Source organism: Notechis scutatus, chromosome 5, assembly GCF_049901735.1.
Source record: "Notechis scutatus isolate UNSWTSFEM ecotype Mainland chromosome 5, rNotScu1.2, whole genome shotgun sequence".
In the NCBI taxonomy this organism is placed as follows: Eukaryota; Metazoa; Chordata; class Lepidosauria; order Squamata; family Elapidae; genus Notechis; species Notechis scutatus.
The window spans coordinates 3602276-3627781 of record NC_142013.1 but is presented as its reverse complement, the minus strand read 5'-3'; the positions used below and the strand labels follow the sequence as shown (position 1 = coordinate 3627781).

Below are 25506 nucleotides of genomic sequence, written 5' to 3'. Positions count from 1 at the left end.
TTCTATTTTCTATTCATTCTGTATTCTATTCTATTCTATTCTTCTGTATTCTATTCTATTCTATTCTATTCTATTCTATTCTATTCCATTCCACTCTCTCTCTCTACTCCACTCCATTCCATATTCTATTCTATTCTATTCTATTCTATTTTCTATTCATTCTGTATTCTATTCTATTCTATTCTATTCTATTCTATTCTATTCTATTCTACTTACCACTCTACTCCTCCATTCCATTTCTATTCTATTCTATTCTATTCTATTCTATTCATTCTGTATTCTATTCTATTCTATTCTATTCTATTCTATTCTATTCTATTCTATCTACTCTATTCTATTCTATTCTATTCTATTCTTCTATTCTATTTTCTATTCATTCTGTACTCTATTCTATTCTATTCTATTCTATTCTATTCTATTCTATTCTATTCTATGTTCTGTTCCATTCCTGAATTCTTTTCTATCCTATTCTATTATCCTATTCTCTATTCTATTCTACTCTACTCTACTCTATTCTATCCCATAGTTCAGCCCTGAGCCGGAAATATTCTCCTTATCAATGTTGCTATTTGCATATTATTTGCAGTGGTTTTTTTTTTCCTGGACTGCTTGGGAAATTCCGTGGTTGATCTTAATCCATTAATCCATTCTTGGAATCAACCAGGGAATTCCCCAGGCAGGCCAGGAAAAACAAATTACTGCAAATACAAGTAGTCCTTAACCTACAACAGTTCAGTTAGTGACCGTTTTGAACTTAGAACCGTATTGAAAAAAGTGACTTAGGACCGTTTTTCACACTTGTGACCGTTGTAGCATCCCCCATGGTCATGCGGTCGAAATTCATCCGCTTGGAAACTGACTCCTATTTATGACGGTCGCAGTGTCCTGGGGTCTCGTGATCCCCTTTTGCGACCTTCTGACAAGCAAAGTCCATGGGGAAGGCAGATTCACTTAACGACCGCGTGACTAATTTAAGAACTGCACTTAACAAATGTGGCGAGAAAAGTCGTAAAATGGGGCAAAGCTCACTTCACAAATTTCTCACTTAGCCCATACATTTTGGGCTCCATTATGTAATTGAACTACCTGTAAAATAAATATTTCTACAGCAGGGTGTCCAACCTTGGCAACTTTAAGACTTGTGGACTTCAACTCCCAGAATTCTGGGAGTTGAAGTCCACAAGTCTTAAAGTTGCCAAGGTTGGACACCCTGTTCTACAGTATAAACCTATACAATAAAGTTGTTGATCCTTCAGTGAGCCACAGAAATCTCTAGGGTACAGATAGTCCTCGACTTATACCCTGTTTCCCTGAAAATACGACCTACCCTGAAAGTAAGCCCTAGCTGGATTTTTCCACATGCGCCCAATATAAACCCTACCCCTAAAATAAGCCCTAATTAAGATCCCTCCCATTCCAGTAAAAATTAAGCTAGGGTGGGGATGTGGGGGGGTGGAGCTGCCCTACTATTTACCTTTGGACAGGTGTAGCCAGGCCTCGCACACCCGGACACCTGCCTTGCCGGCCCATTTCTTCTGCAGCCGGCAAGGCTGGTCAGGCTTTCCTGAAGGCCTCTGGAGCTGAGAACAAAGCTCTGGATCGATCCTGAGGTCTCTTATCGACTGCAGAGGCCTTCAGGATAGCCTTGCCAGCCACAGAAGAAGAAGTTCCTGAAGGTCTCTGACAGCGAAAAGGAGGCCAGGGGCGACGCGCGCAAGTAAAGTTAGTCAGTGGAGGACATCCCCCGAAAATAAGACCTGGTGCCCTTTTTGGTGGCAAAAAAAATTTGAATTTTTGTGTGCGATGACTTCTAGCCCTCTTTGCTGCCATTCAGCTAGGATCTAATCCTAATTAACCCACGGCTATATATATATTTGTGTTTTTTTTCCCAGGATCACCATGATATGCTGTTAGAAATTGAACGGGACAAAGCCATTACCAACAAAGTTATCCTTATTCAGAAAGTAGTTCGCGGATTTAAAGACAGGTACCTGGGAAAGAGGGCTAATATTTCTTGGTGTGAAAGGTAACCTGGGAATTATTATGTTGTTTTTTTTTCAGTATATGTTTTATTTTTATTCATAAACATTATTGCACAATATTGGAAACCTGAGAATACCCCATCAGATGAGGACGTAATTCGGAAAATACTAGACTGTGCAGAGATGGATAGATTGACATTAAAAATAAAGGACAGAGAAGACACAGAATATTACTTAATAGGGAACAGATTTTACGAGTGGTTAGAGATAAGAGGTAGAAATTAGGCGAAGAAAGAGTACTGTTATGTATGAATTAAATACAAAGAAGGTTGATCATTATAAACATGTCAATATAATTAACAGAATTATAAATAAGCTAATACAAGTTAAAATTATTTTGTTACACTATTATTATTATTGTTATTAGTATATATGTTGTTACTTCTGTTTGTTTTTCTCCTGCTTTTTCGTAAATGATATGCCCTGACAATATACTGTATTTAAAAAAAAAAGGAATTATTGATTGTGACCGTGGTGGGAAAGGTTTTATATTCCCAAGGAAACCTTGCAAGATTTTCCTTTCTTCTATGTGTCATGGATAAAGTTAAACATAACAGATAATCAGAGTTGGAAGGGACCTTGTAGATCATCTAGTCCAACCCCCCGCCCAAACGGGAGACCCTACGCCATTTCTGACAAATGGCAGTCCAATCTCTTCTTGAAGGTCTCAAGTGATGGCGCTCCCACAACTTCCGAGGGCAACTTCTGTTCCATGGGTTGATTGTTCTCACATGATTTTAGAAATTGGCAAAGCTACTGATCTTGCAATTTTATTCAGGTTCCTCTGTAGATTTTGAGGTTTTTAAGAAGAGACTGGACAGCCACTTGTCTGGAATGGTCTAGGGTCTCCTGGTTGAGCAGGGGGTTGGACTAGAAGACCTCTGAGGTCCCTTCAAACTCTGTTATTCTGTTATTCAGATAACATTTGGAAATAACCTGGTCAGAAACCTCCCCATCTCACTGCAGAAAAGGGGAAAGAAGTCAAGCAGAATCAGTCAAGCAGGATTTCTGTTGTTATAACCAATCTCAGGACTACAGGTAGCCTTCAACTTACAACAGTTCATTTAGTGACGTTCGAAGTTACAACGGCACTGAGTAAAGTGTCTTATGACCGTTTTGTACGCTGATAAGGCCATTGCAGCATCCCTGTGGTCACTTGCTCAAAATTCACACACGTGATTCAACTGACTCATGTTTACGACGGTCACAGTGTCCCAAGGAGGTCACGCGATCCCCTTTTGCTACCCTCCAACAAGCCAAGTCAGTGGGGAAGCCAGATTCACTTAACAACGGCAAGGGATTCACTTAACAGCCATGGCAAGTAAGGTCATAAAACAGGGCAAAGGCAGGGGTGGGATTCTACCAGTTCAGACCGGTTCTATAGAACCGGTTGTTATGATTCTGAGCGGTTCAGAGAACCAGCAAATCGTGCCCATGGCTGGCCCCCGCCCTTCTCCGTCTGCCTCTCCCCGCCCTGCCCAATCAGTCCTTATTGCGCATGCGCGACATCGCACACATGCCCGACATCGCTGACTCCATTCTTCCCCACCCAGTCACTCCTTAAGCTATTTCTTTTTTCCCCCCTCCCGACGATCAGCTGTTCTTATGATCAGCTGCGCCGGGATTCCTCTCACTTACTTACTGCTTCACCCGGGAGGCTCCCTTGAAGCCCAGGAAGGCCCCAAAATAGATGGGGGCTGCCAAAAAAGAGAGAAGAAGCCACGCCCACCCAGTCACACCCACAGAATCGCTTGTCCACCCAGTCACTCCTTAAGGTTGTTTTTTTTCCTTCTCCCAACGATCAGCTGTTCCGATGATCAGCTGTGGGGATTCCTCTCGCTACTTGCTTACAGGAGGCTCCCGTGAGGCCCAGGAAGGCCCCAAAATAGGTGGGGGCTGCCAAAAAAGAGAGAAGTAGCCACGCCCACCCAGCCACATGGCCACGCCCACCTAGCCACGCCCACAGAATCGGTTGTCCACCCAGTCACTCCTTAAGGGTTTTGTTTTTTCCTCCTCCCAACGATCAGCTGTTCCACGATCAGCTGCGCGGATTCCTCGCACTTGCTTACAGGAGGCTCCCGTGAGGCCCAGGAAGGCCCAAAGTCACGTGGGGGCTACCAAAAAAGAGAGAAGAAGCCATGCCCACCCAGCCACATGGCCACGCCCACCTAGCCACACCCACAGAATCGGTTGTCCACCCAGTCACTCCTTAAGGTTGTTTTTTTTTTCCTCCTCCCAACGATCAGCTGTTCCAACGATCAGCTGCGCCGGGATTCCCCTCGCTTACTTACCGCTTCACCCAGAAGGCCCCCAAAACAGGGGGTGCTGCCAAAAAAGGCCACACCCACCCAGTCACACCCACAGTGACTACAAAATTTGAATCCCACCCCTGGGCAAACATCACATTAAAACAGTTTCGCTCAGCAAAAGTAATATCCGGCCTCTATTGTGGTCACAAGTCAAGGATTACCTGTAATCCGTGGTGAGATTCCAATTTTTTTTACTACCAGTTTTGTGGGCTTGGCTTGGTGGGCGTGGCAAAGGAAGGATCCCGTAAAATCTCCAGTCAGAGGTGGGATTTGCTGGTTCTCCAAACTACTCAAAGTTTCCGCTATCGGTTCTCCAGAACTGGTCAGAACCTGCTGAAGACCCACCTCTGCCTGTAAGGTACCTGCTTGAGTCAAAGAGAGACAGCAATGGTGGGGGCGGGGATTATAATTTTGGTGTAAAGCAGGGGTCCCCAAACTTGGCAACTTTGCTGTGCTGGCTAGGAAATTCTGGGGATTGAAGTCCACAAGTCTTAAAAGTGGCCAGGTTTGGAGACCTCTGCTCTAAAGCCTGTTTGGAGAGGATTTGGGAGTCTGGAAAGGAAGTCAACTTTGTCCTAGTTGAAGTTCCTGATAAGAGACTCTTCCTGAATTCAGAAAAACAAGACTTTGCTAAGAAAAAAAAAAAAAGAAAAACCCCAGTTTTGTGGAAAGTGGCTGGACAACGCTAGTTAGTTCTCAACTTACAGCTGTTCGTCTAGTGACCCAAGTTAAAAACGGCCCTGGAAAAAAGCGACTACTGACCATTTTTCACTCTTATGACCGTTGCAGCATCCCCGTGGTCACGGGATCAAAATGGGGACGCTTGTCAACTGACTCAAATCCAGGGGTGGGATTCAAAAATCCCAACCACCGGTTTCCTGCCCGGTTGCTGGGTGGGCCTGGCCTGCCCCGAACTTCCAGGAGGGCTGTTTTTCACCTTCTCCAAAATCCCGAGGCTTCCCTCGGGCCTCCGGGAGGGTGAAAATGGCCTCCCCCAGGCTCTGGAGGCCATCCGGAAACAGGAAACAAGCCCGTTTCTGGACTTCTGGAACTTCCGTCCATTTTTTTGTCCTCCCAGAGCCCCAGCACAGACCTGCATCCAAAAAAGGTGCGCGTGGAGACTCCTGGGAGGGGAGGGGCAGGGTGAGCGGGGCCAGACGGTCAGTTCAACTACCGTTGTGGTTCGCCAGCAGCAGGTGGGGACGGCTGAGGTCTCGGAGAGCGAGGACTCTGATGAGGGGCCTGCGTGGGATGCAGGGATAGGGCCAGGACCATCAGGGAGTGGAGTGCGACCTTCGGAGATGGTGGAGGCTGGCAGCAGCAATGAGGAGGTTCCCGAGGAGCCTGTGCTCAGTGTGCGTGCGCGCAGGGCTGCTCGAAGGGAAGAGCAGCTGCAGCAGCACAGGCAACTCAGGAGTAAGGCTGCGAGGCAATGGCCCCTCCCTTAAGGGATAAAAGCCAGCCGAGAAACCAGAGTTCTTTGCAGGAAGCAAAGAAGTTTTTGCACTCAAGCCTCGTGGACGTTCGGACTCTCTTGGTTGGTGTTTGGAGACTCTTTGTGTTTGAAATATTTCTTGGCAACTTTATCTAGTGTTCTTGGCAGCCTTGCACCACCTTGGCAAGGCTCCTTCTTATCAGAGACAATGAGTTGGAAACAGCTTTTTAACCATGAAGGAATGGAATTCATAAAGAATCATTAAAAGGTTTTGCTGTTACCTCCGTTTTGGGTTTGTTTTCTTGGAACAAGGTTTGGGTCAGAACAACTACCGGTTTGGCGAACCAGATGTAAATTTAGCATCCGGTTCACTCAAACTGGCCCGAACAGGCTGAATCCCACCCCTGCTCATATTTGTGATGGTTACCGTATCCTGGGATCACGTGATCCCCTTTTGCGACCCTCTGATCATGGGGAAGCCAGATTCACTTTACCATCAAGTTACTGATGTAACATCTGCGGCGATCCACTTAACAACTTTCTTAAGAAAGGTCGTAATATGGGGCAAGATCCCCCCTTAACAACTGTCTCGCTTAGTCGCAGGAATGTGGGGCTCCCTTGCGGTCGTAAGTCAATGACTCCCTGGTACTCTACATACCTCACTTGAGGACATGCCAAAATGACCTTTGAAATGTTGACATTTTGACTCGCCGAAGTCTGTATTTTGCGGGGCAAGAGCTCATGAACAAGAAGCAGCTTTGGCGAATTTTTCTCTGCGATTGCAACGAGAAGCAAAATTCAAAATTTGCAGCGAGCAAAGGAAGGGTGTTTAAAAAGCCAAGTCGGGGTTTCGCCTGCAACTTTAAAAACTTGAAGCTTTGCATCCTTTTAAGTGCATTGTCTGTGCAACAGGGGTAAAAAGGGAGCAATTTTTTGGATCATGCAATCGTGGCTAAATTTTTAACCACCTTCTTCTCCATGCTTGTGACCCGCAACCAAACAAACTCTGATTCGTGAGTTGAGACTGTTTCTCTGGTGCCAGTGCCTACATTTTCCATCCCCCCTCCACTTTAAAAGATAATCTGTTTATTATTGGGGGGGGGTTTTGTCTTCTCGGAGCTGGGTTGTTTTCCTGCAGACGTTACCTTCCCAGTGTAAGTCACGTCCTTCCTTCATCAGGGAGTGAAGTGTTGGTTGCTAAGCAGGAAACAGAGCAGATAAAGACCGTCTCCAAGGATAAAGACATCAAACGGGCATTGCGATTTTCTTTCCAGGTCTCATTTCTTGAAAGTCAGGAATGCAGCGCTGATGATTCAACGCAATTGGAGAGGCCACAACTGTCGACGAAACTACGAAGCTGTAAGTATGTCTGAACGTTGCCCAGATCCTATTCTTTGCCTCCTTCGGCTGCTAAAAGATGCTTTTTTGCTGCAAACCGAATATAATGTGTATCTGGAGCAGGACTCTGTCACTAAGCTCTAATCTAACCATGTTGGGTTGCTGCTTCCCCACATTCCAATTTTCTTTAATGTGGTGGTGTGTGGTTTAGAGCAGAGGTCTTCAAACTTGGCAACTTTAAGACTTGTGGACTTCAACTCCCAGAATTCCTCCTCCAGTCATGTTAGCTCAGGAATTCTGGGAGTTGAAGTCCACAAATCTTAAAGTTGCCAAGTTTGAAGACCTCTGGTTTAGAGCAATGGACTAGAGTTGAGTGTAGCATAATTTAGTGCGGTGGAATTTACTTTAGTGTAATTTAGTCTGATAGCTTAGTGGAGAATGATTCCGCTTTATTTATTTATTTTATTTGTCAAGCATATGTTAGATAACAGATATAAGTTTAAACATGATTATTAATGCATGAAATGGATAAGAATAAATGGGGACAGTAGGACAGGGATAGTAGGTACGATGGTGCGCTTATGCACGCCCCCTTACAGACCTCCTAGGAATGGGGTGAGGTCCACAGTAGACAGTTTGAGGTTAAATTTGGGGGGGTTTGTGGAAGAAACCACAGAGTCAGGTAAGAGTATTCCAGACAATTGACCATTCTGTTGCTGAAGTTGTATTTCCTGCAATCGAGTTTAGTGCGGTTTATCTTAAGTTTGTATCTATTGTGTGCTCGTGTCTTGTTGAGGTTGAAGCTGAAGTAGTCATTTGACGGGTAGGACATTGCAATAGATAATTTTATGCACTATGCTTAGGTCGGACTGAAGTCGTCATAGCTCTAAGTTGTCTAAGCCTAAAATTTCAATTCTGGTGGCATGAGGTATTCTGTTGTGAGTAGAGGAGGGGAGTTTAGGGTATAACTGGCTGAGGAATTCTGGGACTTGAAGTCCACAACTCTTATAGTGGCCAAGGTTGGAGAGCCCTGTTCTAAGGAAGCCTCAGGGCCATAGCTACAATTAAAGTTAGTTCTGGTGGCCTAGAGGTGGAGTTCTCGCCTCACAATCAGGAGGCTGTGAGTTCGATCCTAGGTAGAGGCTAATATTTGAAATAGACTCTCCTGCTTGAGCAGCAGGCTGGACAAGATCAGTGGTGGCTAACCTTTTGGGGCTCCTGTGCCAAAAATTGTGTGCGCGTGCTTGTGCTCGCGTGCCAGCACACAGAAGGCAATGCACGCCCCTCCCCCCATGCTCCCTACACATGTGTGCGCAATCCCCACCTACCCACCCTCACCACCCCCTTACCTGCACCTCTCCGCTGATTTTTGGCTGGTTTGAGGCCTTTTTCGGCCTCCCAGAGGCTTGAGGAAGGCTTCTGCAGGCTTCCGCGGGCATTGCAGGCCGAAAACTAGGTCCGTTTCGTCACTTCCAGTATTTTCAGAAAAAAACAGGAAGTGATGAAATGGGGCGAGTTTTCAGCCTGCAAAGCCTCTGGGAGGCCGAAAAAGGCCTCAAACCGTCCGAAAATCACGCACATGTGCATTGAGGTAAGTTTGCCTCCAGCTCGTGTGGCAGCACAAATGGCTCTGCGTGCCAACTCTGGTTATTCTACGATTCTATGAGTTAAAGCCCTCCAGTCTTATAGTTGCCAAGCGGCATGGCTGGCCTAGGAATTCTGGGAGTTGAAATCCACAAGTCATACATTTACAAAACTTGGAGACCCCCCTGCTATACAATCTTTGCTCTTCCTTCATTGGTCATCTCTGCAGAGATACACCCAATTTCACGTGTCACCAAATCTGCCTCCCTGCCTTTTGTAATCGGTCTTCCCCGACTCCCGATTCCAGATGAGAATCGGCTTCCTGAGGCTCCAAGCTCTCTACCGTTCCCGCAAACTCCACCGGCAGTACCACATGGCTCGCCAGCGCACCATCGAATTCCAGGCCAGGTGTCGGGGCTTCCTGGTGCGCCGCGCTTTCCGCCATCGCCTTTGGGCCGTCTTCACCATCCAGGCCTACGGACGAGGGATGATTGCCCGGCGACTCTACAAACGGCTGAAGGGGGAGGTAAGACTCGCACGCAGAACCCTCAAAGGTCCAAGAAGAGCTGGAGCGGGAATAGTTTCTTGGTCGGAAAGCTGACAGCCTTGCAAGGAGATTTTTTTTAACACCATCCCACAATGTTTGCCTATCCCAGGTCTTAGGGGAAAGGCAGGGGTGGGATTCCCAAATCCCTGCAATTGGTTCTCTGCCTGGTGGCTGGGTGGGCGTGGCCACAGTGGGTGTGGCCTATCGGAACTTTTAGGAGGGTTGTTTTTCGCCTTCCCCGGAGTCCAGAGGCTTCCCTCAGGCCTCTGGGAAGGTGAAAACGGCCTCCCCCGGACTCTGGAGGCTCTCCGGAAGCTTGAAACAGGCCCATTTCCGGACTTCTGGAAGTTCCGATTGGGCCATTCTTCCCCCTCCCAGAGCCTCCTGCACTTACCTGTATCCATAATGGGCCGGGTGGAGACTCATGAGAGAGATGGGGTGGGTGGGTGGGGCCAGCTGGTCAGTTCAACTACCAGTTTGGCAAACCAGATGTAAATTTAACCTTTGGTTTGCCCAAATCAGCCCGAACCGGCTGAATCCCACCCCTGGGGAAAGGACTGGGGAGGTGATAAAAAAAAAATGCCACAACTGGCTAGAAAAACTGATGGAGTTAAGAGAGAGGACTAAATCTGACTCTTTTAGCTCACAATTCAAAACACGCATTAGAATCAAAACTTCCAAAACAGCAAAAAACAATAAAAACAGAAACATTACAACAATAAAAAGCATTAAAATGTCAAAGCACATACAAAAATTGATATCCCCTTGCCCTACACTTTCTCCTCTTTCCTTTTTCCTTCCCTATCTTCCTATTGTTTTGATTTTCCTTTGTATTCTATATTCTGAGAAACTAATGAAAAATTGATGGCTAAGGGGATGAAAAGGCCAAGTTCAGTCGAAACGTTTGGCTGATTGTGCAACAACAACAATAAGTAACTTTGCACATCTCCAAAATCCATCTCGTTTGTCTGTAACTTCAAACCATGGAACCATTTCATCTACATGAATCCCAGCCAATATGAGAGAGGTTGGTTGGTAAAATAAATCCATGGATTGCCTACTGCTAATGTTGTGTTTCTTTCTGTAGTATTACCGACGGCTGGAAGCAGAAAAACTACGTCTGCTGGAAGAGGAACGGTTGAGGAAGGAAATGAGTGCGAAGAAAGCCAAAGAGGAAGCAGAAAAGAAACATCAAGTAGGTTCTTGAGGTTGGAAGGGACCTTGGAGGTCACAAAATCATAGATTCCTAGGGTTTGAAGGGACCTTGGAGGTCATAGAATCATAGATTCCTAGGAAAGGAAGGGACCTTGGAGGTCATAGAATCATACATTGCTAGGGTTGGAAGGGACCTTGGAGGTCACAGAATCATAGATTCCTAGGGTTGGAAGGGACCTTGGAGGTCATAGAAACAGATTCTTGGGGTTTGGAAGGGACCTTACAGGTCATAGAATCATAGATTCCTAGGATTGGAAGGGACCTTGGAGGTCATAGAATCATAGATTCCTAGGATTGGAAGGGACCTTGGAGGTCATAGAATCATACATTCCTAGGGTTGGACGGGACCTTGGAGGTCACAGAATCATAGATTCCTAGGGTTGGAAGGGACCTTACAGGTCATAGAAACAGATTCTTAGGGTTTGGAAGGGACCTTGGAGGTCATAGAATCATAGATTCTTAGGGTTTGGAAGGGACCTTGGAGGTCATAGAATCATCGATTCCCAGGGTTGGAAGGGACCTTGGAGGTCCTAGAATCATAGATTCCTAGGGTGGGAAGGCACCTTGGAAGTCATAGAATCATCAGTTCCTAGGATTGGAAGGGACCTTGGAGGTCATAGAATCATCGATTCCCAGGGTTGGAAGGGACCTTGGAGGTCCTAGAATCATAGACTCCAAGGGTTTGGAAGGGACCTTGGAGGTCATAGAATCATCGATTCCCAGGGTTGGAAGGGACCTTGGAGGTCCTAGAATCATAGACTCCTAGGGTTGGAAGGGACCTTGCAGGACCATACCATTTGGAGAGGAATACATCTCCACACCTACAATCAGGTTCCCTAACCTGGGAATGAGAAGGGATATTTGCAAAAGGATGCAAAACCTGAACAAATGGACTTCGTATTCAGTGGGAAGCCATTTCCCCCATCAGTCCAGGGAGAGTTAGAAAGAAGATCAACGGCATCAAGAAAGATCTGCTTTCGCATCTCTTCTGACAAAAGTGGGGCTAAAGTCCATTTAAACCTACTTCCCAAGATTCTGCAACTGAGCAGAATGTTAATACTTGAAGGGCTGACCCAGGGAAGACATTCAATTGACTGGGGTGGTATAAGCCTCCTGCCTTGGGCAGGGGTTGGACTAGAAGACCTCTGAGGTCCCTTCGAACCCTATACTTCTATGAAGAGGGCGTCAATTTATTCTCCATACCATAGGACAGAATAGGAAGCAGTGGGTGGAAGCTGTTCAGAGGGAGATCCAACCTGGGAATAAGGAGAAACTACCTAACAGGGAGGACGATTAACCAGTGGAGCTACGAGAAGTGGTGGGTGCTCCATCACTGGAGGTTCTGGAGAAGAGATTGGAGAGCCATTTGTCCAGAATGGACACGGGGTTGGACTAGAAGACCTCCATGGTCTCTTATCCCTTATTCTTCTGTGGCTCTTTCCTCACTGTCCTTCTTCCTAGGTGCGCCTAGCCCAGCTGGCTCTAGAAGATGCGGAACGAGAGATCAAAGAGAAAGAGGAAGCTCGGCGGAAGAAGGAATTCCTTCAGAAGATGGAGAAGGCTCGGAACGAACCCGTGAACGATTCGGACATGGTGGACAAAATGTTCGGGTTCCTGGGAATGACGGCGTCGTTTCCCGGTCAGGAAGGGCAGGCGCCTGATGGCTTTGCGGTAAGCAAGTCTGAGAGAGGGTAGAGAGGTTGGGAAAGTACAGATCGTCTTACAACCGTTCGCTTAGCGACCATTCAAAGTTACAGCAGTACTACCATGCCCCTGTTGGAGTCTGACTCCTAGGGAGAGGAGGAACAGCCGACAGGGATTGGGAGTGCGTCTCCAGAGGTTGTGGGGGTAACTGGGGAAAGGCACAGGCCGGCTGGGCAGTCAGAAGAAGACCCAGGCCCATCCCCTCTTCATCCTAGGGGACGCAGGGAGGAGCGGATAAGGGAGAAACATGAATGGCTTGGTCTACAGGGGAGGAAAGGGCCCTGATCCCCTTCTTGGGCTGCAGCTGTGAGGACTGTTTAAAAGGACAGTGCTGGCAGCAAAGAGTGAAATAATTCTAGTCTTTCAGTTCTTATCTGAGTTCTGGCGTCCTTCCCAGTTTGTGTATTTCGATATCTGTGGACGTCTTCAAGCCCTTATTCTGCCTTGTCTCCTTAATTGCTTCAGTGTGGTTTGTGTTGTTTTCTCCTATTTATAATTTATATGTATTTTGAGTTTGAATGGCATTTCTTCCTTTTCCCAACTGTTTGTGGGGGAGTTTTTTCTCCAGCCAATGATAATTGGAGCTTTGAAGCCAAGTTGAAGGAATTAAAGGGACTTCACCTGTTTTTGTGATTTTGTTGCTTTTGTATCCCACCCTGGGGTCATCACAACTACTGAAAAATGTGACTTTTTTTTTCATACTTACCCAAATTCAGATGCTTGGCAACTGGTGGGTATTTACGACGGTTGCAACGTCCTAGGGTTGTGTGATAACCATTTGTAACCTTCACTGTTAGCTTCCAACAATGAGGGAAGCCAGTTCTGGTTAATGACTGAATGATTCACTTAACAACTGTGCCGAGAAAGTCTGTAAAATGAAGCAAAACTCTCTTAACAACAGTCTCGTTTAGCAATGAAAATTAGAGGATCGCTTGTCAGTTGAGGACTACACCTGTATTTTAATTTGAATTCCTGGCTTTTGCAAGGAATTGGCCTTAAGCATCTATGGAGATTTTCAGTCATCCAAGTCTTGGTTGTCCCAAAAGTGCTTTTTTCCCCAAAAGGCAACGGGACTTTCTTTGTTTTTACTTGAAGATGTTTTGCTTCTCATCCAAGAACCTTCTTCGGTTCTGACTGAAGGATGGAGGATGAAAAGATTGATATTCCTTGCAGTGACTTACAACCAAGTCCTCACATGTATGACCATCCCAGCCAGTCATGCGATCAAAATTTGGCCGCTTGGCATCCTGCATGCATTTATGACGATTGTTCAGTATCTCGGAGGGGTGGGGTGGGGGTTGTCACAGGATCCCCACCTGAGACCTTTTCCAGCCGGCTTTTGATGAGCAACATTAATGAGGGGAAGCCGGATTCACTTAAGGACCATACGATTTGCTTAACAACTGCAGTGATTTGCTTAACCACTGCGGCGAAAATGGTTACAAAGTCAGGCCTGATTCCAGGGGTAAGCTTCAAATGATTTAGCAACTAGGCATGGCCTAGTTGGCCTCCTGCACCACCCTGGGAGTGAAAACGCTCTGCCCGGGTTCCTGAGGCTCTCTGGAGGCCGGAAACGGACCCATTTCCAGCCTTCTGGAACTTCCAGGACCCCATTTTTCACCCTCCTGGGGCTCCGAAGGCTCTCTGGAGGCCGGAAACAGGCCTGTTTTTGGCCTTCCGGAATTTCTGGTAGGCCCATTTTTCGCCCTCCCCAAGCCTCTGCACGGATCCTGCACTTACCTGTGATCCAAAACAGGCCATGTGGGGACTCCTGGGAGGGGCGGGGCAGGGTGGGTGGGGCCAGCCCGTCACCGGAACTACCAGTTCGCCGAACCAGATGTAAAATTAACATCCGGTTCACCTGAACCAGTGCAAACCGGTGGTGGCCCACCCCTGCTTGACTCCCTCTATTATTTTATTTTATTTTATTTATTTTTTTATTTTATTTTATTTTATTTTATTTTATTTTATTTTATTTTATTTTATTTTATTTTATTTTATTTTATTTTATTTTATTTTATTTTATTTTAATTTTATTTTTTTTTTATTATTTTATTTTATTTTATTTTTTATTTTATTTTATTATTTTATTTTATTTTATTTTATTTTATTATTTTATTTTATTTTATTTTATTATTTATTTTATTTTATTTTTTATTTTTTTATTATTTTTATTTTATTTTATTTTATTATTTTATTTTATTTTTTTATTTTATTTTATTTTATTTTTTTATTTTATTTTATTTTATTATTTTTTATTTTTATTTTATTATTATTTATTTTATTTTATTTTATTTTATTTTATTTTATTTTTTTATTTTATTTTATTTTATTTATTTTATTTTATTTTATTTTATTTTATTTTTTATTTTATTTTATTTTATTTTATTTTATTTTTATTTTATTTTATTTTATTTTATTTTATTATTTTATTTATTTTATTTTATTTTATTTTATTATTTTATTTTATTTACTTTACTTTACTTTACTTTACTTTTTTAACTTTAACTTTTTAACTTTAACTTAACTTTAACTTTAACTTACTTTAACTTTAACTTTAACTTCTTTAACTTTACTTTACTTTACTTACTTTACTTTTTACTTTACTTTACTTTTACTTTACTTTACTTTACTTTACTTTACTTTACTTTACTTTACTTTATTATTTTTTATTTTATTTTGTTTTACTTTTGAAAATAAAACAGCATCTTTGGGGCGAGTTGGCCTTTAAATGGCCCTTCCATTCCATGCTTCTGCGCAAAACAAGCTTTGAGCTGAGTCCAATTTCTGGTGGGTTCTTTGCAGGATCTCGAAAGGGTTGGAAGGGTGCTGGAAGAAGACGACTTAGATATGGCTCTCCCTCTGCCCGAGGAAGAAGAAGAGGACTTATCGGAGTATAAGTTTGCGAAATTTGCTGCCACGTACTTCCAGGGCACAACCACGCACACGTATGTACGCCGGCCTCTGAAACAACCCCTGTTGTACCACGAGGACGAAGGAGACCAGCTGGTGAGTTTCCTTGGACAGCTTGGGTAGAGAATGAAAGGGCAGGTTGTGGAGATCTCTGGTTTCTTAGAGGTGGTCCTTGACTTACGACCGTTCGTTTAGTGACCGTTTGAGGTTGCAGCGGCACTGGAAAAAGGGACTGTCAAGCATTTTTCACACTTACAACCATTGCAGCATTCCCCCACAGTTATGCGGTCAAAATTCGGACATTTGGCCACTGGTTCCTATTTATGACAGTCGTAATGCCGCCCCTTATGCAAACTTTGGACAATTAGAGTCAATGGGGAAGCCAGATTCACTTAACAACCATGTGGCTATCTTAACAACTGTGGTGATTCACTTAACTACTGGGGAGGGAAAGGTCGTAAAACGGGGCAAAACTTATTGGGCAACTGTCTCGCTTAGTTGATGGAAATTTGGGGGCTCGGTTGCAGACCGTATTTTCTTTCCCACAAAACCAGGCAGCCCTCGCGGTGTGGATCACCATTCTTCGCTTTATGGGGGACCTTCCTGAGCCAAAATATCACACCGCGATGAGCGACGGCAGCGAGAAAATCCCGGTCATGACCAAAATTTACGAGACGCTGGGGAAGAAGTCCTACAAGAAGGAACTCCAGGCCCTTCAAAGTGACGGAGAAGTAAGTAAGAAGCCGGCAAGTCTCATTTCTGTTGTTTTGGTAAAGGAAGAATAAGACACTCGTAGAACAGCAACCACAGAAGTGGATGGAGGTGTCCTTGCAGAAGGAATTCAACAACCATTAGATAAGCGTCAATTTAGCCCAGACAAACAGAAGTGAGGAAAGCACTGAAAATTGTCCACCTGGTTTATCTTTCTTATATGAGTGGAGTCAGAATCTGACTTGGAGGAGGAAGCCGAACAGCTGACAGGGAGTGGGAGTGTGACTCCGCTGGCTGTGGAGGAAACTGGGAAAGGGCAAAGTCCGGCTGGGCAGAGCAGGGGAGAGGTAGAACAAGGGAGAAATTGAAAGAAATATAAGTCTATGCTACAGGGGAATTCTGGGAGTTGAAGTCCAGCCGTCTTAAAGTTGCCAAGTTGAGAAACACTGGTATAAGATAGGATTATTCCTGACACTGGGATATTTCTTTTACAGAGCTCTCATCTAGATGGCCATAAGAAGAGCAGTGTGCGACAGAAATTAGTCTCCTTAACCCTCAAGAAAAAATCAAAGTTAACCGAAGAGGTGAGTAAGCCACCATCCAGCCCACCGATCACAGTCCGAGTGGAGAAACTTGGCTTTCTCCAGGTCAGAGTCCCACAAACAGGATTTGCTAGCACTGTCGTTACCGTAAGTTAGAAGCAAAGGGTAAAATCTTGATCGTACAAGTAGTCTTCGACTTATGACTACAACTGAGCCCAAAATGTCCATCGCTCAGCAAAACAGTTATTAAGTCAGCCGTGGTGTCAACTCATAAAATATTTCTAGGGTTGCCAACAGAAAGGGAGGGGGGAGCAGTGCAGCTGCTTGGAAATTGAAAGTGCATTTCATACATTGTTTTTCAAAGATAGTAACTAGGTGACTGAAGTTTCTGCCATGCAAAATTCTAACTGGAAAGCATGATTGAGGACTTGTGGCTAGGGAGGTGTCCCATTGGAGAATATGAATTATGGTGCACCCAGGGGGTGGGGAGGAAACCAGGGTCAAGGGTGACAATGAATTATGTATCTTAGAGTTGGTTCCACCCAAGCAGTGCCGGACATGTTAACTCCCAATAAATCCTTTTGAAGTTTTGGAAGTTTGGCTCGAGACTCAGGATTTAATTGGGGGTAACTGCCGGAATCCTGATTCTTATTTTGGTCGGCTTGCAAATTAAGTGTGGGAGGAAGATTTGGAGCCTGGCAGGAGTAGGTGAACGTACCAACTAAGTAAGGCCTTTGCAGGCAGATTTCTTAACGAGAATTTAAAAGCCACAGTTCAGTCATGGCTTTTAATAGGCTCAACTTATGACCACAATTGAGCCCATAGTTTCTGTGCTTAAGTGAGACATTTGTCAAGTGAGTTTTGCCCCATTTTAGGCAAGGGAACGGGGAAACGGGTTTGAAAGAGCAATGCAGCAGCTTGGAAATCAAAAGTGCATTCCATACATAGTTGTTCAAAGATAGTAACTAGGTCACTGAAGTTTCTGCTGTGCAAACTGGAGAGCATGGTTGAAGACTCTTGGCTATGGATCTGTCCCATTGGAGAATATGAATTATGATACACCCAGGGGGTGGAGGGAAAACCAGGGTCAAGGGTGACAATGAATGATGTATCTCAGAGTCGGCTACACCGACATGGCATGTTAACTCCCAATAAATCCTGTTTAGTTTTGGAAGTTTGGCTCGAGGCTCATGATTTAATCGGGTAAATGCCAGAACCCTGAAAGCTTTTTTTTTTTTTGGCCCACGGTTGCTGAGCGAATCACTGCCATTGTTAAGTGAATCAGGCAGTCATTAAGTGAATCTGGCTTCCCCCATTGACTTTGCTTGTCGGAAGATCACAAAAGGCGATCATGTAACCGAGGACACTGCAAGTGTCATAAATGCAAGCAACTTGTTGGATCACAATCACGTGACTGTGGGAAAGTTGTGTGAGTCGTAGGTGTGGGGACCCACATTGTCACAACTTCACCATCATTGTTTCTAGATCAGGGGTCTCCAAACTTGGCAACTTTAAAACTTGTGGACCTCAACTCCCAGAATTTAAAACTTACGGACTTCCAACTCCCAGAATTCATCAGCCAGCCATGATGGCTGGGGAATTCTGGGAACTGAAGTCCACAAGTCTTCAATTTGCCAATTTTAGAGAGCCCTGACCTAAATAGATTGAGACTAGGGTGAAGAGGTGAGTCCTCCTCACATTCCAACTTTAAAACTTGTGGGCTTCAACTCTCAGAATTTAAGGACTTGTAGACTTCAACTCCCAGAATTCCTCAGCCAGCTGGCTGGGGAATTCTGGGAGTTGAAGTCCACAAGTCTTAAATTTGGCTGACTCTGGAGAGCCCTCTTCTAGATAGATTGAGAATAGGGTGAAGAGGTGAGTCCTCCTCACATTCCTAGTTGCCTTGGGTTCAGGACTGGGAATTTTGCCACCTGGATCTATTTCACAAATTGTACCTGTGCCTTATACCTGTTGCTTCATCAGGTGACCAAGCGCCTTCACGATGGTGAGTCCACCGTCCATGGAAACAGCATGTTGGAGGACCGCCCAACATCCAATTTGGAGAAACTGCATTTCATTATTGGGAACGGCATCCTGAGGCCAACTTTAAGGTTAGAAATCAAGAAGAAAAAAGCAGGAAAGCTCCAGGTGTGCATTGCAGAGGTGTACCCCAAAATATCAGCAACCAACTGCTATCAGAGAAGCATTGTGCCCTAATATCTAAAGACCATAACAGGGAAGAAGTCAAAAAAAAAAAGGCAAGATGGTGACACAACCATGTAATCAAAGCCCTGTAGTGGACATTGAAAGCAGATGGATTTTCCATCAGGACACCATGGGTACCATCACAACTTTCTTTGAACCTACCCTGTGGATACGCTTGGTTTTTCACTTATACCTCAGAATATTCCAAGATTTGGAGACTCCAACACTTGGAGATTCCAAGATTTGGAGATTCCAAGATTTGGAGTTTCCAAGATTTGGAGAACTTCCCAAAATTTGGAGAACTTCCCAAGAGTTGGAGAACTTCCCAAGATTTGCAGATTCCGATATTTGGAGATTCCAAGACTGGGAGATTCCAAGATTTCCAAACTCTCAGATTTGGAGACTCCGAGATTTGAGATTCCAAGATATGGAGAATCCAAAATTTGGAGACTGCAAGATTTGGAGATTTCAAGATTTGGAGATTCCAAGATTTTTCAAATGGATTTGATGAACAAGTGAAGTTGGATCAATCACTCATTTTTTTTCTTCTTCTTGCGGCAGAGATGAAATCTACTGCCAAATCTGCAAACAGCTGACCCAAAATCCTTCCAAAAACAGCCATGCCAGAGGATGGATCCTGGTGTCCTTGTGTGTGGGCTGCTTCGCCCCCTCTGAGAAATTTGTCAAGGTGAGTCAAGGGACTACCTGCTTGGTCTGGGTGATGGGAATATTTTTGAGGGAAATATTTTGGTTTCCAAGAACCTCCGAAAACTTACCTGGGTGAGAAAGGCTGGTATATCCCATCTTCATTTGCATTTTGGAGGAGATGAAGCCAGGACATTGCAATTTGTTGAGTATCAAGATCCTTTCCATTTTGTGTTGCTCACACATCACCTACTCTAGAGTATACCCTATTTGATTTATTTTAGAATTGCCAATATGCACCTATTTTCTTGATTGTATTCCCTGGTTCTTTTCCCTGCCATTTTATTATTATGATTTATTATTTAATGTTGCTATTTCTACTTCATTCTATTATTTCCTTTCTATCTATTTCATTTCTATCATTTCTGGGTTTTCTTTTTCTTCCAATTTCTATTTCCTTATTTCTTTTCTATTATTTCTATTTCTTCCTCCTCCCTATGTCCTTAATTCATTTTCTTTTTATTTCTACTTCATTCTATTTCCTCATTTCATTTCTTAGGTTTTCTATTTCTTTCTAGTTCCTTATTTCATTTCAATTCACACTGCTCCAGATACCTTTAAATATTTGCAATCAGATCGACTAGCTTAAAGCAAGAAACAGACTCTTCATAAACTATTGGAATTCTGCATTTTTAAAGTACAATAACAGAATCTTGAAAGCATGAGAGACATTTTTCCCCTTCCCTTTTTACAAGAAAGATAAATAAGGTGGACAATCTTCACTGCTTTCCTCACTTTTGTTTGTCTGGGCTAAATTGACGCTTATCTAATGTGTCAGGATTCCAGCAATCGCCCTAATTAAATCATGATTCTCGAGCCAAACTTCAAAAAACTTCCGAGGACTCATTCGAGGCAACATCCTAGCCACTGCCCTGTATGAAGCCAACTCTGGCAAACGTAATTTATAGTCCCCTGTGATCCTGTTTTCCCCCCTCCTCCCTGGGTGTGTCATAAATCAGATTCTCCAATGCAGCACATTCACAGGCTGGGTGTCATCAATCCCGTTCTCCAATTAAATATATTCGTGGGTAAAAGCTCCGGTATCTTAACTACAATCTTAAAGATAAAGAGTTGGAATGTACTTACGCTTCCAAACCGCTGCACTGCTCTTCCATATTTCCTTCCTCCCACCCACCCACCCCTTTTTTTTATGGCAACTACTAAAACAGGCCTAGGAATGTTTTATTCTGAGTTGACAGCTGGTGATTGAATGATAACTAAATACATTTCGAAAAAATTCCCGGATGTACATTGAGTGAAGAAGTAGGCTAAAATACGGGCCAAAATTTCTGATTTTGTTTCCCAAAATGTAATCGTTATCACTAATTTTTTGTGTGTGTGTGTTCGCTTTGTGTCTCCACAACAGTATTTAAGGAACTTCATCATCGGGGGTCCTCCAGGGTATGGCCCTTATTGTGAAGAGAGGCTCAGAAGGACGTTTGTCAATGGGACCAGGACGCAGCCCCCAAGCTGGCTGGAGCTACAGGTAGCCCTTTGGGAAGGCTGGCAGTGGGCGCACTCACAAAATGGTGGCCACCGGCAGTTTGAAAAGGCCCCTTGGCCAGACATGTGTTTTCATTTCTTGTTTTCATTTCTTCCTTTTCTACGGGTAGTCCTCGACTTACGACCCCAAGTTTCTGTCATTAAGCGAGGCATTTTGTTCTGTAAGCTTTGCCCCCGTTTTACGGCCTTCCTCCCCACTGTTGTTAAGTGAATCCTTACAGTTGTTAAGTGAATCCGCCCACCCCTTGACTTGGTTTTGTCAGAAGTCGCAAAAAGGGGGGGATCCCCAGGACGCTGCGACCCGTCCATCAATATGAGTCAGATGCCACATCTCTGGAATTTCGATCATGCGACCAGTGTGAAAAATGGGGTCATAGGTCACTTTTTTCAGTGCCGTTGTAACTTGGTTGTAAGTCGAGGACTTTGACGTTGTCAAGAGCTGGAAGAAAATGCTGGTTTCAGGAGAAAACATCCCAAATTGCATGCAGATGTCCTCAGACAGCTGCAAATTGGCCCTAAATACTGGCTGGTTACATGACTATGGGTGTGTGTGTGTGTGTGTGTGAGTGTGCCCATTGAAACTTCAAATCCAGGGGTAGGATTCTACCAGTTCGGCCCAGTTCAAGTGAACCAGTTCGCTCCAAAGATCAAGGTCTTTCCTTTTTTTCTTTCTCCCCCACCAATCAGCTGTTTTCCAAAGATCAGCTGTGCCACGTGACTTAGATTAGCCAGAAAGCAGGATATCGTCAGATTTCTTGCTTTCTGGCTAATCTAAATTGAGGCCCAGGAGGCAAAAAAACAAAAACAAAACCCCACCCAGTCACATGACCACCTGGCCACACCCACAGAACCAGTAGTTAAAAAAAATTGCATCCCACCCCTGTTCAAATATTAGAATTATAATTCTTTTATTGGCCAAGTATGATTGGACGCACAAGGCATTTGTCTTTGGTGCAAATGCTCTCAGTGTACTTCAAAGAAAAGAGACATTCGTCCCGAGTCAAGAATCATCAGGTACAACACTTTCTTCCTGATCTTGAAAATTTAGCTCTCTTTCTCCTTTTCTCCTTTTCCAACTTTTATAGAACAGAACAGAACAGAAGAATAGAATAGAATAGAATAGAATAGAATAGAATAGAATAGAATAGAATAGAATAGAATAGAATTCTTTTATTGGCCAAGTGTGATTGGACACACAAGGAATTTGTCTTTGGTGCAAATGCTCTCAGTGTACATAAAAGAAAAGAGACATTCGTCCAGAGTCAAGAATCATCAGGTACAACACTTTCTTCCTGATCTTGAAAATTTAGCTCTCTCTTCTCCTTTTCTCCTTTTCCAACTTTTATAGAATAGAATAGAATAGAATAGAATAGAGTAGAGTAGAGTAGAGTAGAGTAGAGTAGAGTAGAGTAGAATAGAATAGAATAGAATAGAATAGAATAGAATAGAATAGAATTCTTTATTGGCCAAGTGTGATTGGACACACAAGGAATTTGTCTTAGTGCAAATGCTCTCAGTGTACATCAAAGAAAAGATACATTCATCAAGAGTCAAGAATTATAAGGTCCAACCCTTAATGATAGTCATAGGGTACAATAAGCAATCTAGGAAACAGTCAGTATAAATCATAAGGATACAAGTGACAAAGTTACAGTCACAAGTGGGAGGAGATGGGTGATAAGGAGTGATGAGAAGATTAACAGTAATAGTAGTGCAGACTTTGTAATAGTTGAGCAGTGTTGAGGGAATTATTTGTTTAGCAGAGTGATGACTTTTGGGGGAAAAACTCCCCTTGTGTCTAGTTGTTCTGGTGTGCAGGGCTCTATAGCATCATTTTGAGGGTAGGAGTTGAAACAGTTTATGTCCAGGATGTAAATATTTTCACAGCCCTCTCTTTGACTCGTGCAGGATACAGGTCCTTGATTGAAAGCAGGTTGGTAGTAATGGTTTTTTTCTGCAGTCCTAATTACTCTCTGGAGCCTGTGTCTGTCCTGTTGGGTTGCAGAACCAAACAGGACAGTTATATCTATATCAAAAGTAAATTTTTGGAAGTTTGTCATAAATATTTTTTTAATCAAGTTTATTTATTGATTGATATAGAGATATTTTGAAGACGGTGTATCATCCAGGCATTTCATTTTACCAAAGAAGAAAATAACAGATATACCCAATACTAGTAATGTTAACAATACATGTAGTATTTATAACAATATTTATAATTCTATAGGCTGATTTATAATCCTATTAATTGTACCAGCATGCTTATCATTGTAAAACAACCTTCATCTTTCACTTATACGGAACAATAACCTTTCCCCATCTAATTTCTGCCTCTTAAGTTTGTCGTAACTTTGAAGAGTCACTAAGCAACCAGTCATAAGTGGAGGACTACCCATAATTCATGCCAAGCTGCAACTCGGGGCAGCCCAAAATTTTCTCTGATCCAGCTTCAGGTTGCAATCGTCGTGTCTTCCTCTTCCAGGCGACCAAATCCAAGAAGCCCATCATGCTTCCGGTCACATTTATGGACGGTACCACTAAGACCTTGTTAACCGACTCGGCCACTACGGCCAAGGAGCTTTGCACCTCATTGGCCGACAAGATAAGCCTGAGGGACCATTTTGGCTTCTCCCTTTACATTGCACTCTTCGACAAGGTAGGAAAAAGCGGTGGGAGGAAAGACCTCAAGGAGGTGGCTGGGGAAATTGTGGGAGTTGAAGTCCACACGTTTTAAATGTGAAAAAGGTTGGGAAACCCTGACTCAACCTCTTACCCAGCTGGCTTTCATGCCTAAGGCGGGACTAGAACTCACCGTCTCCTAGCAATTGGCCCAAAGTCACCCAGCTGGCTTTCATGCCTAAGGCGGGACTAGAACTCATCGTCTCCTAGCAATTGGCCCAAAGTCACCCAGCTGGCTTTCATGCCTAAGGCGGGACTAGAACTCCTTGTCTTCTGGTGATTGGCCGAAAGTCACCCAGTTGGCTTTCATGCCTAAGGCGGGACTAGAACTCACCGTCTCCTAGCAATTGGCCCAAAGTCACTCAGTTGGCTTTCATGCCTAAGGCAGAACTAGAACTCCTTGTCTTCTGCTGATTGGCCCAAAGTCACCCAGCTGGCTTTCATGCCTAAGGCGGGACTAGAACTCACCGTCTCCTAGCAATTGGCCCAAAGTCACCCAGTTGGCTTTCATGCCTAAGGCGGGACTAGAACTCCTTGTCTTCTGGTGATTGGCCGAAAGTCACCCAGTTGGCTTTCATACCTAAGGTGGGACTAGAACTCACCATTGCCTGGTAATTGGCCCAAAGTCACCCACTTGGTTTCATGCCTAAGCTGGAACTAGAACTCACTGTCACTTGATGATTGACCCAAAGTCACCCAGTTGGCTTTCATGCCAAAGGTGGGACTAGAAATCACCGTCTCCTGGTGATTGGCCCAAAATCACCCAGATGCTTTTTAGGCCCAAAAGTTGGGACTAGAACTCACCATCACCTACTGATTGGCCGAAAGTCACCCAGTTGGCTTTCATGGATAAAGTGGGACTAGAATTCACCGTCTCCTGGTGATTGGCCCAAAGTTACCAAGCCGGCTTTCTCTTTCTCTCCTCTTTCCCAGGTCTCTTCCCTCGGAAGCGGCAGCGACCACGTCATGGACGCCATCTCGCAGTGCGAGCAGTTTGCCAAGGAGCAGGGTGCCCAGGAACGCAATGCCCCTTGGCGACTCTTCTTCAGGAAGGAAATCTTCACCCCCTGGCACAATCCCACCGACGACTACGTTGCCACCAATCTCATTTACCAGCAGATCGTCCGAGGGGTGAAGTTTGGGGAGTACCGATGTGATAAGGTAAACCGGCATTTGGAGTCCCTGCCACCTTCAAAATTCAGGGCAAGCTGAAATCTATATTTATAAAAGTGAAATACCACTCACGCATCATCACAAAATCTCCAGAACCGTAAAGTGTACAAACTTGAAATTTGGCCCGTAGGTTCCTCTTGGCTTCTAGGTGCTCACTAAGAAAGGATTTTTCCAAATGACCATCAGAGCATTTAGATTATTTCCTATATTATTATTATTAACACGCTCTGATGCTAAGGAGTTCGACTCCCCCTCCCCACCTGAAAAGAAATCTGCTCCAAAACACAAGCAGAGGAGTTTCTGTTTCAGAGCACCAAGCAGCTTTAGTACAGAACAGTTGAGCTAAGCCCTGCCCAGGCTCCTTGCTGTCTCGTTCTTGCTCACGCAGCAAATACTCTTTCAGTTTCCAAACAGCCCTCAACTCTCTCACACTGACAGGACGCTAGCCATATGAATACCGATGGATGCTGGTAGGCAGAGGCAGAATTTTCCCCCCCTTATTTTTCTCCCCAAAAACTAAGCCCGACCACATAGTTTCATAGCAAAACACAGGTACACGGCTAACTCATCATAAAAAGTAGGCGCCAAATGAAAACTGACAAGGGTGTCCAATATAGGAGACGAGTAGGCTGAAATGGAAGGCGGGGTTAAACGCGTCAATAGTTTGGCATCGTTGCATTGCCACAAGAGACCAAGCCCAACACAAATACACACACGTAATTCTGCTGTCCCTTCCTTTTCAAGCACCAATTTAGCTTTGACTGTTAGTTGGCCAGATTCTTATGTCCAGATAGTCCTCGACTTGCAACAGTTCATGGCCACACCTACCTAGCCACACCCACCCACATGACCACACCCACCTAGCCACTCCCTCTGGCCATGCCCACAGAACCAGTTGTTT

The 25506-nt window shown here is 44.2% G+C and overlaps 1 protein-coding gene across 1 annotated transcript in view; it reads left to right on the top strand.

The window, feature by feature from the left end:
* Window positions 1-25506, top strand: part of MYO7A (myosin VIIA) — a 116734-nt gene that overhangs the window by 52505 nt on the left and 38723 nt on the right. The window contains exons 19-31 of the mRNA XM_087965983.1: window positions 1893-1987; window positions 7061-7145; window positions 9016-9234; window positions 10343-10450; window positions 11932-12141; window positions 14980-15183; window positions 15642-15818; window positions 16293-16382; window positions 18324-18451; window positions 19107-19233; window positions 20617-20736; window positions 23236-23409; window positions 24366-24593. Of these exons, the coding sequence (XP_087822109.1) occupies window positions 1893-1987; window positions 7061-7145; window positions 9016-9234; window positions 10343-10450; window positions 11932-12141; window positions 14980-15183; window positions 15642-15818; window positions 16293-16382; window positions 18324-18451; window positions 19107-19233; window positions 20617-20736; window positions 23236-23409; window positions 24366-24593 (1965 nt within the window). The remainder of the gene's footprint in view (window positions 1-1892; window positions 1988-7060; window positions 7146-9015; window positions 9235-10342; window positions 10451-11931; window positions 12142-14979; window positions 15184-15641; window positions 15819-16292; window positions 16383-18323; window positions 18452-19106; window positions 19234-20616; window positions 20737-23235; window positions 23410-24365; window positions 24594-25506) is intronic.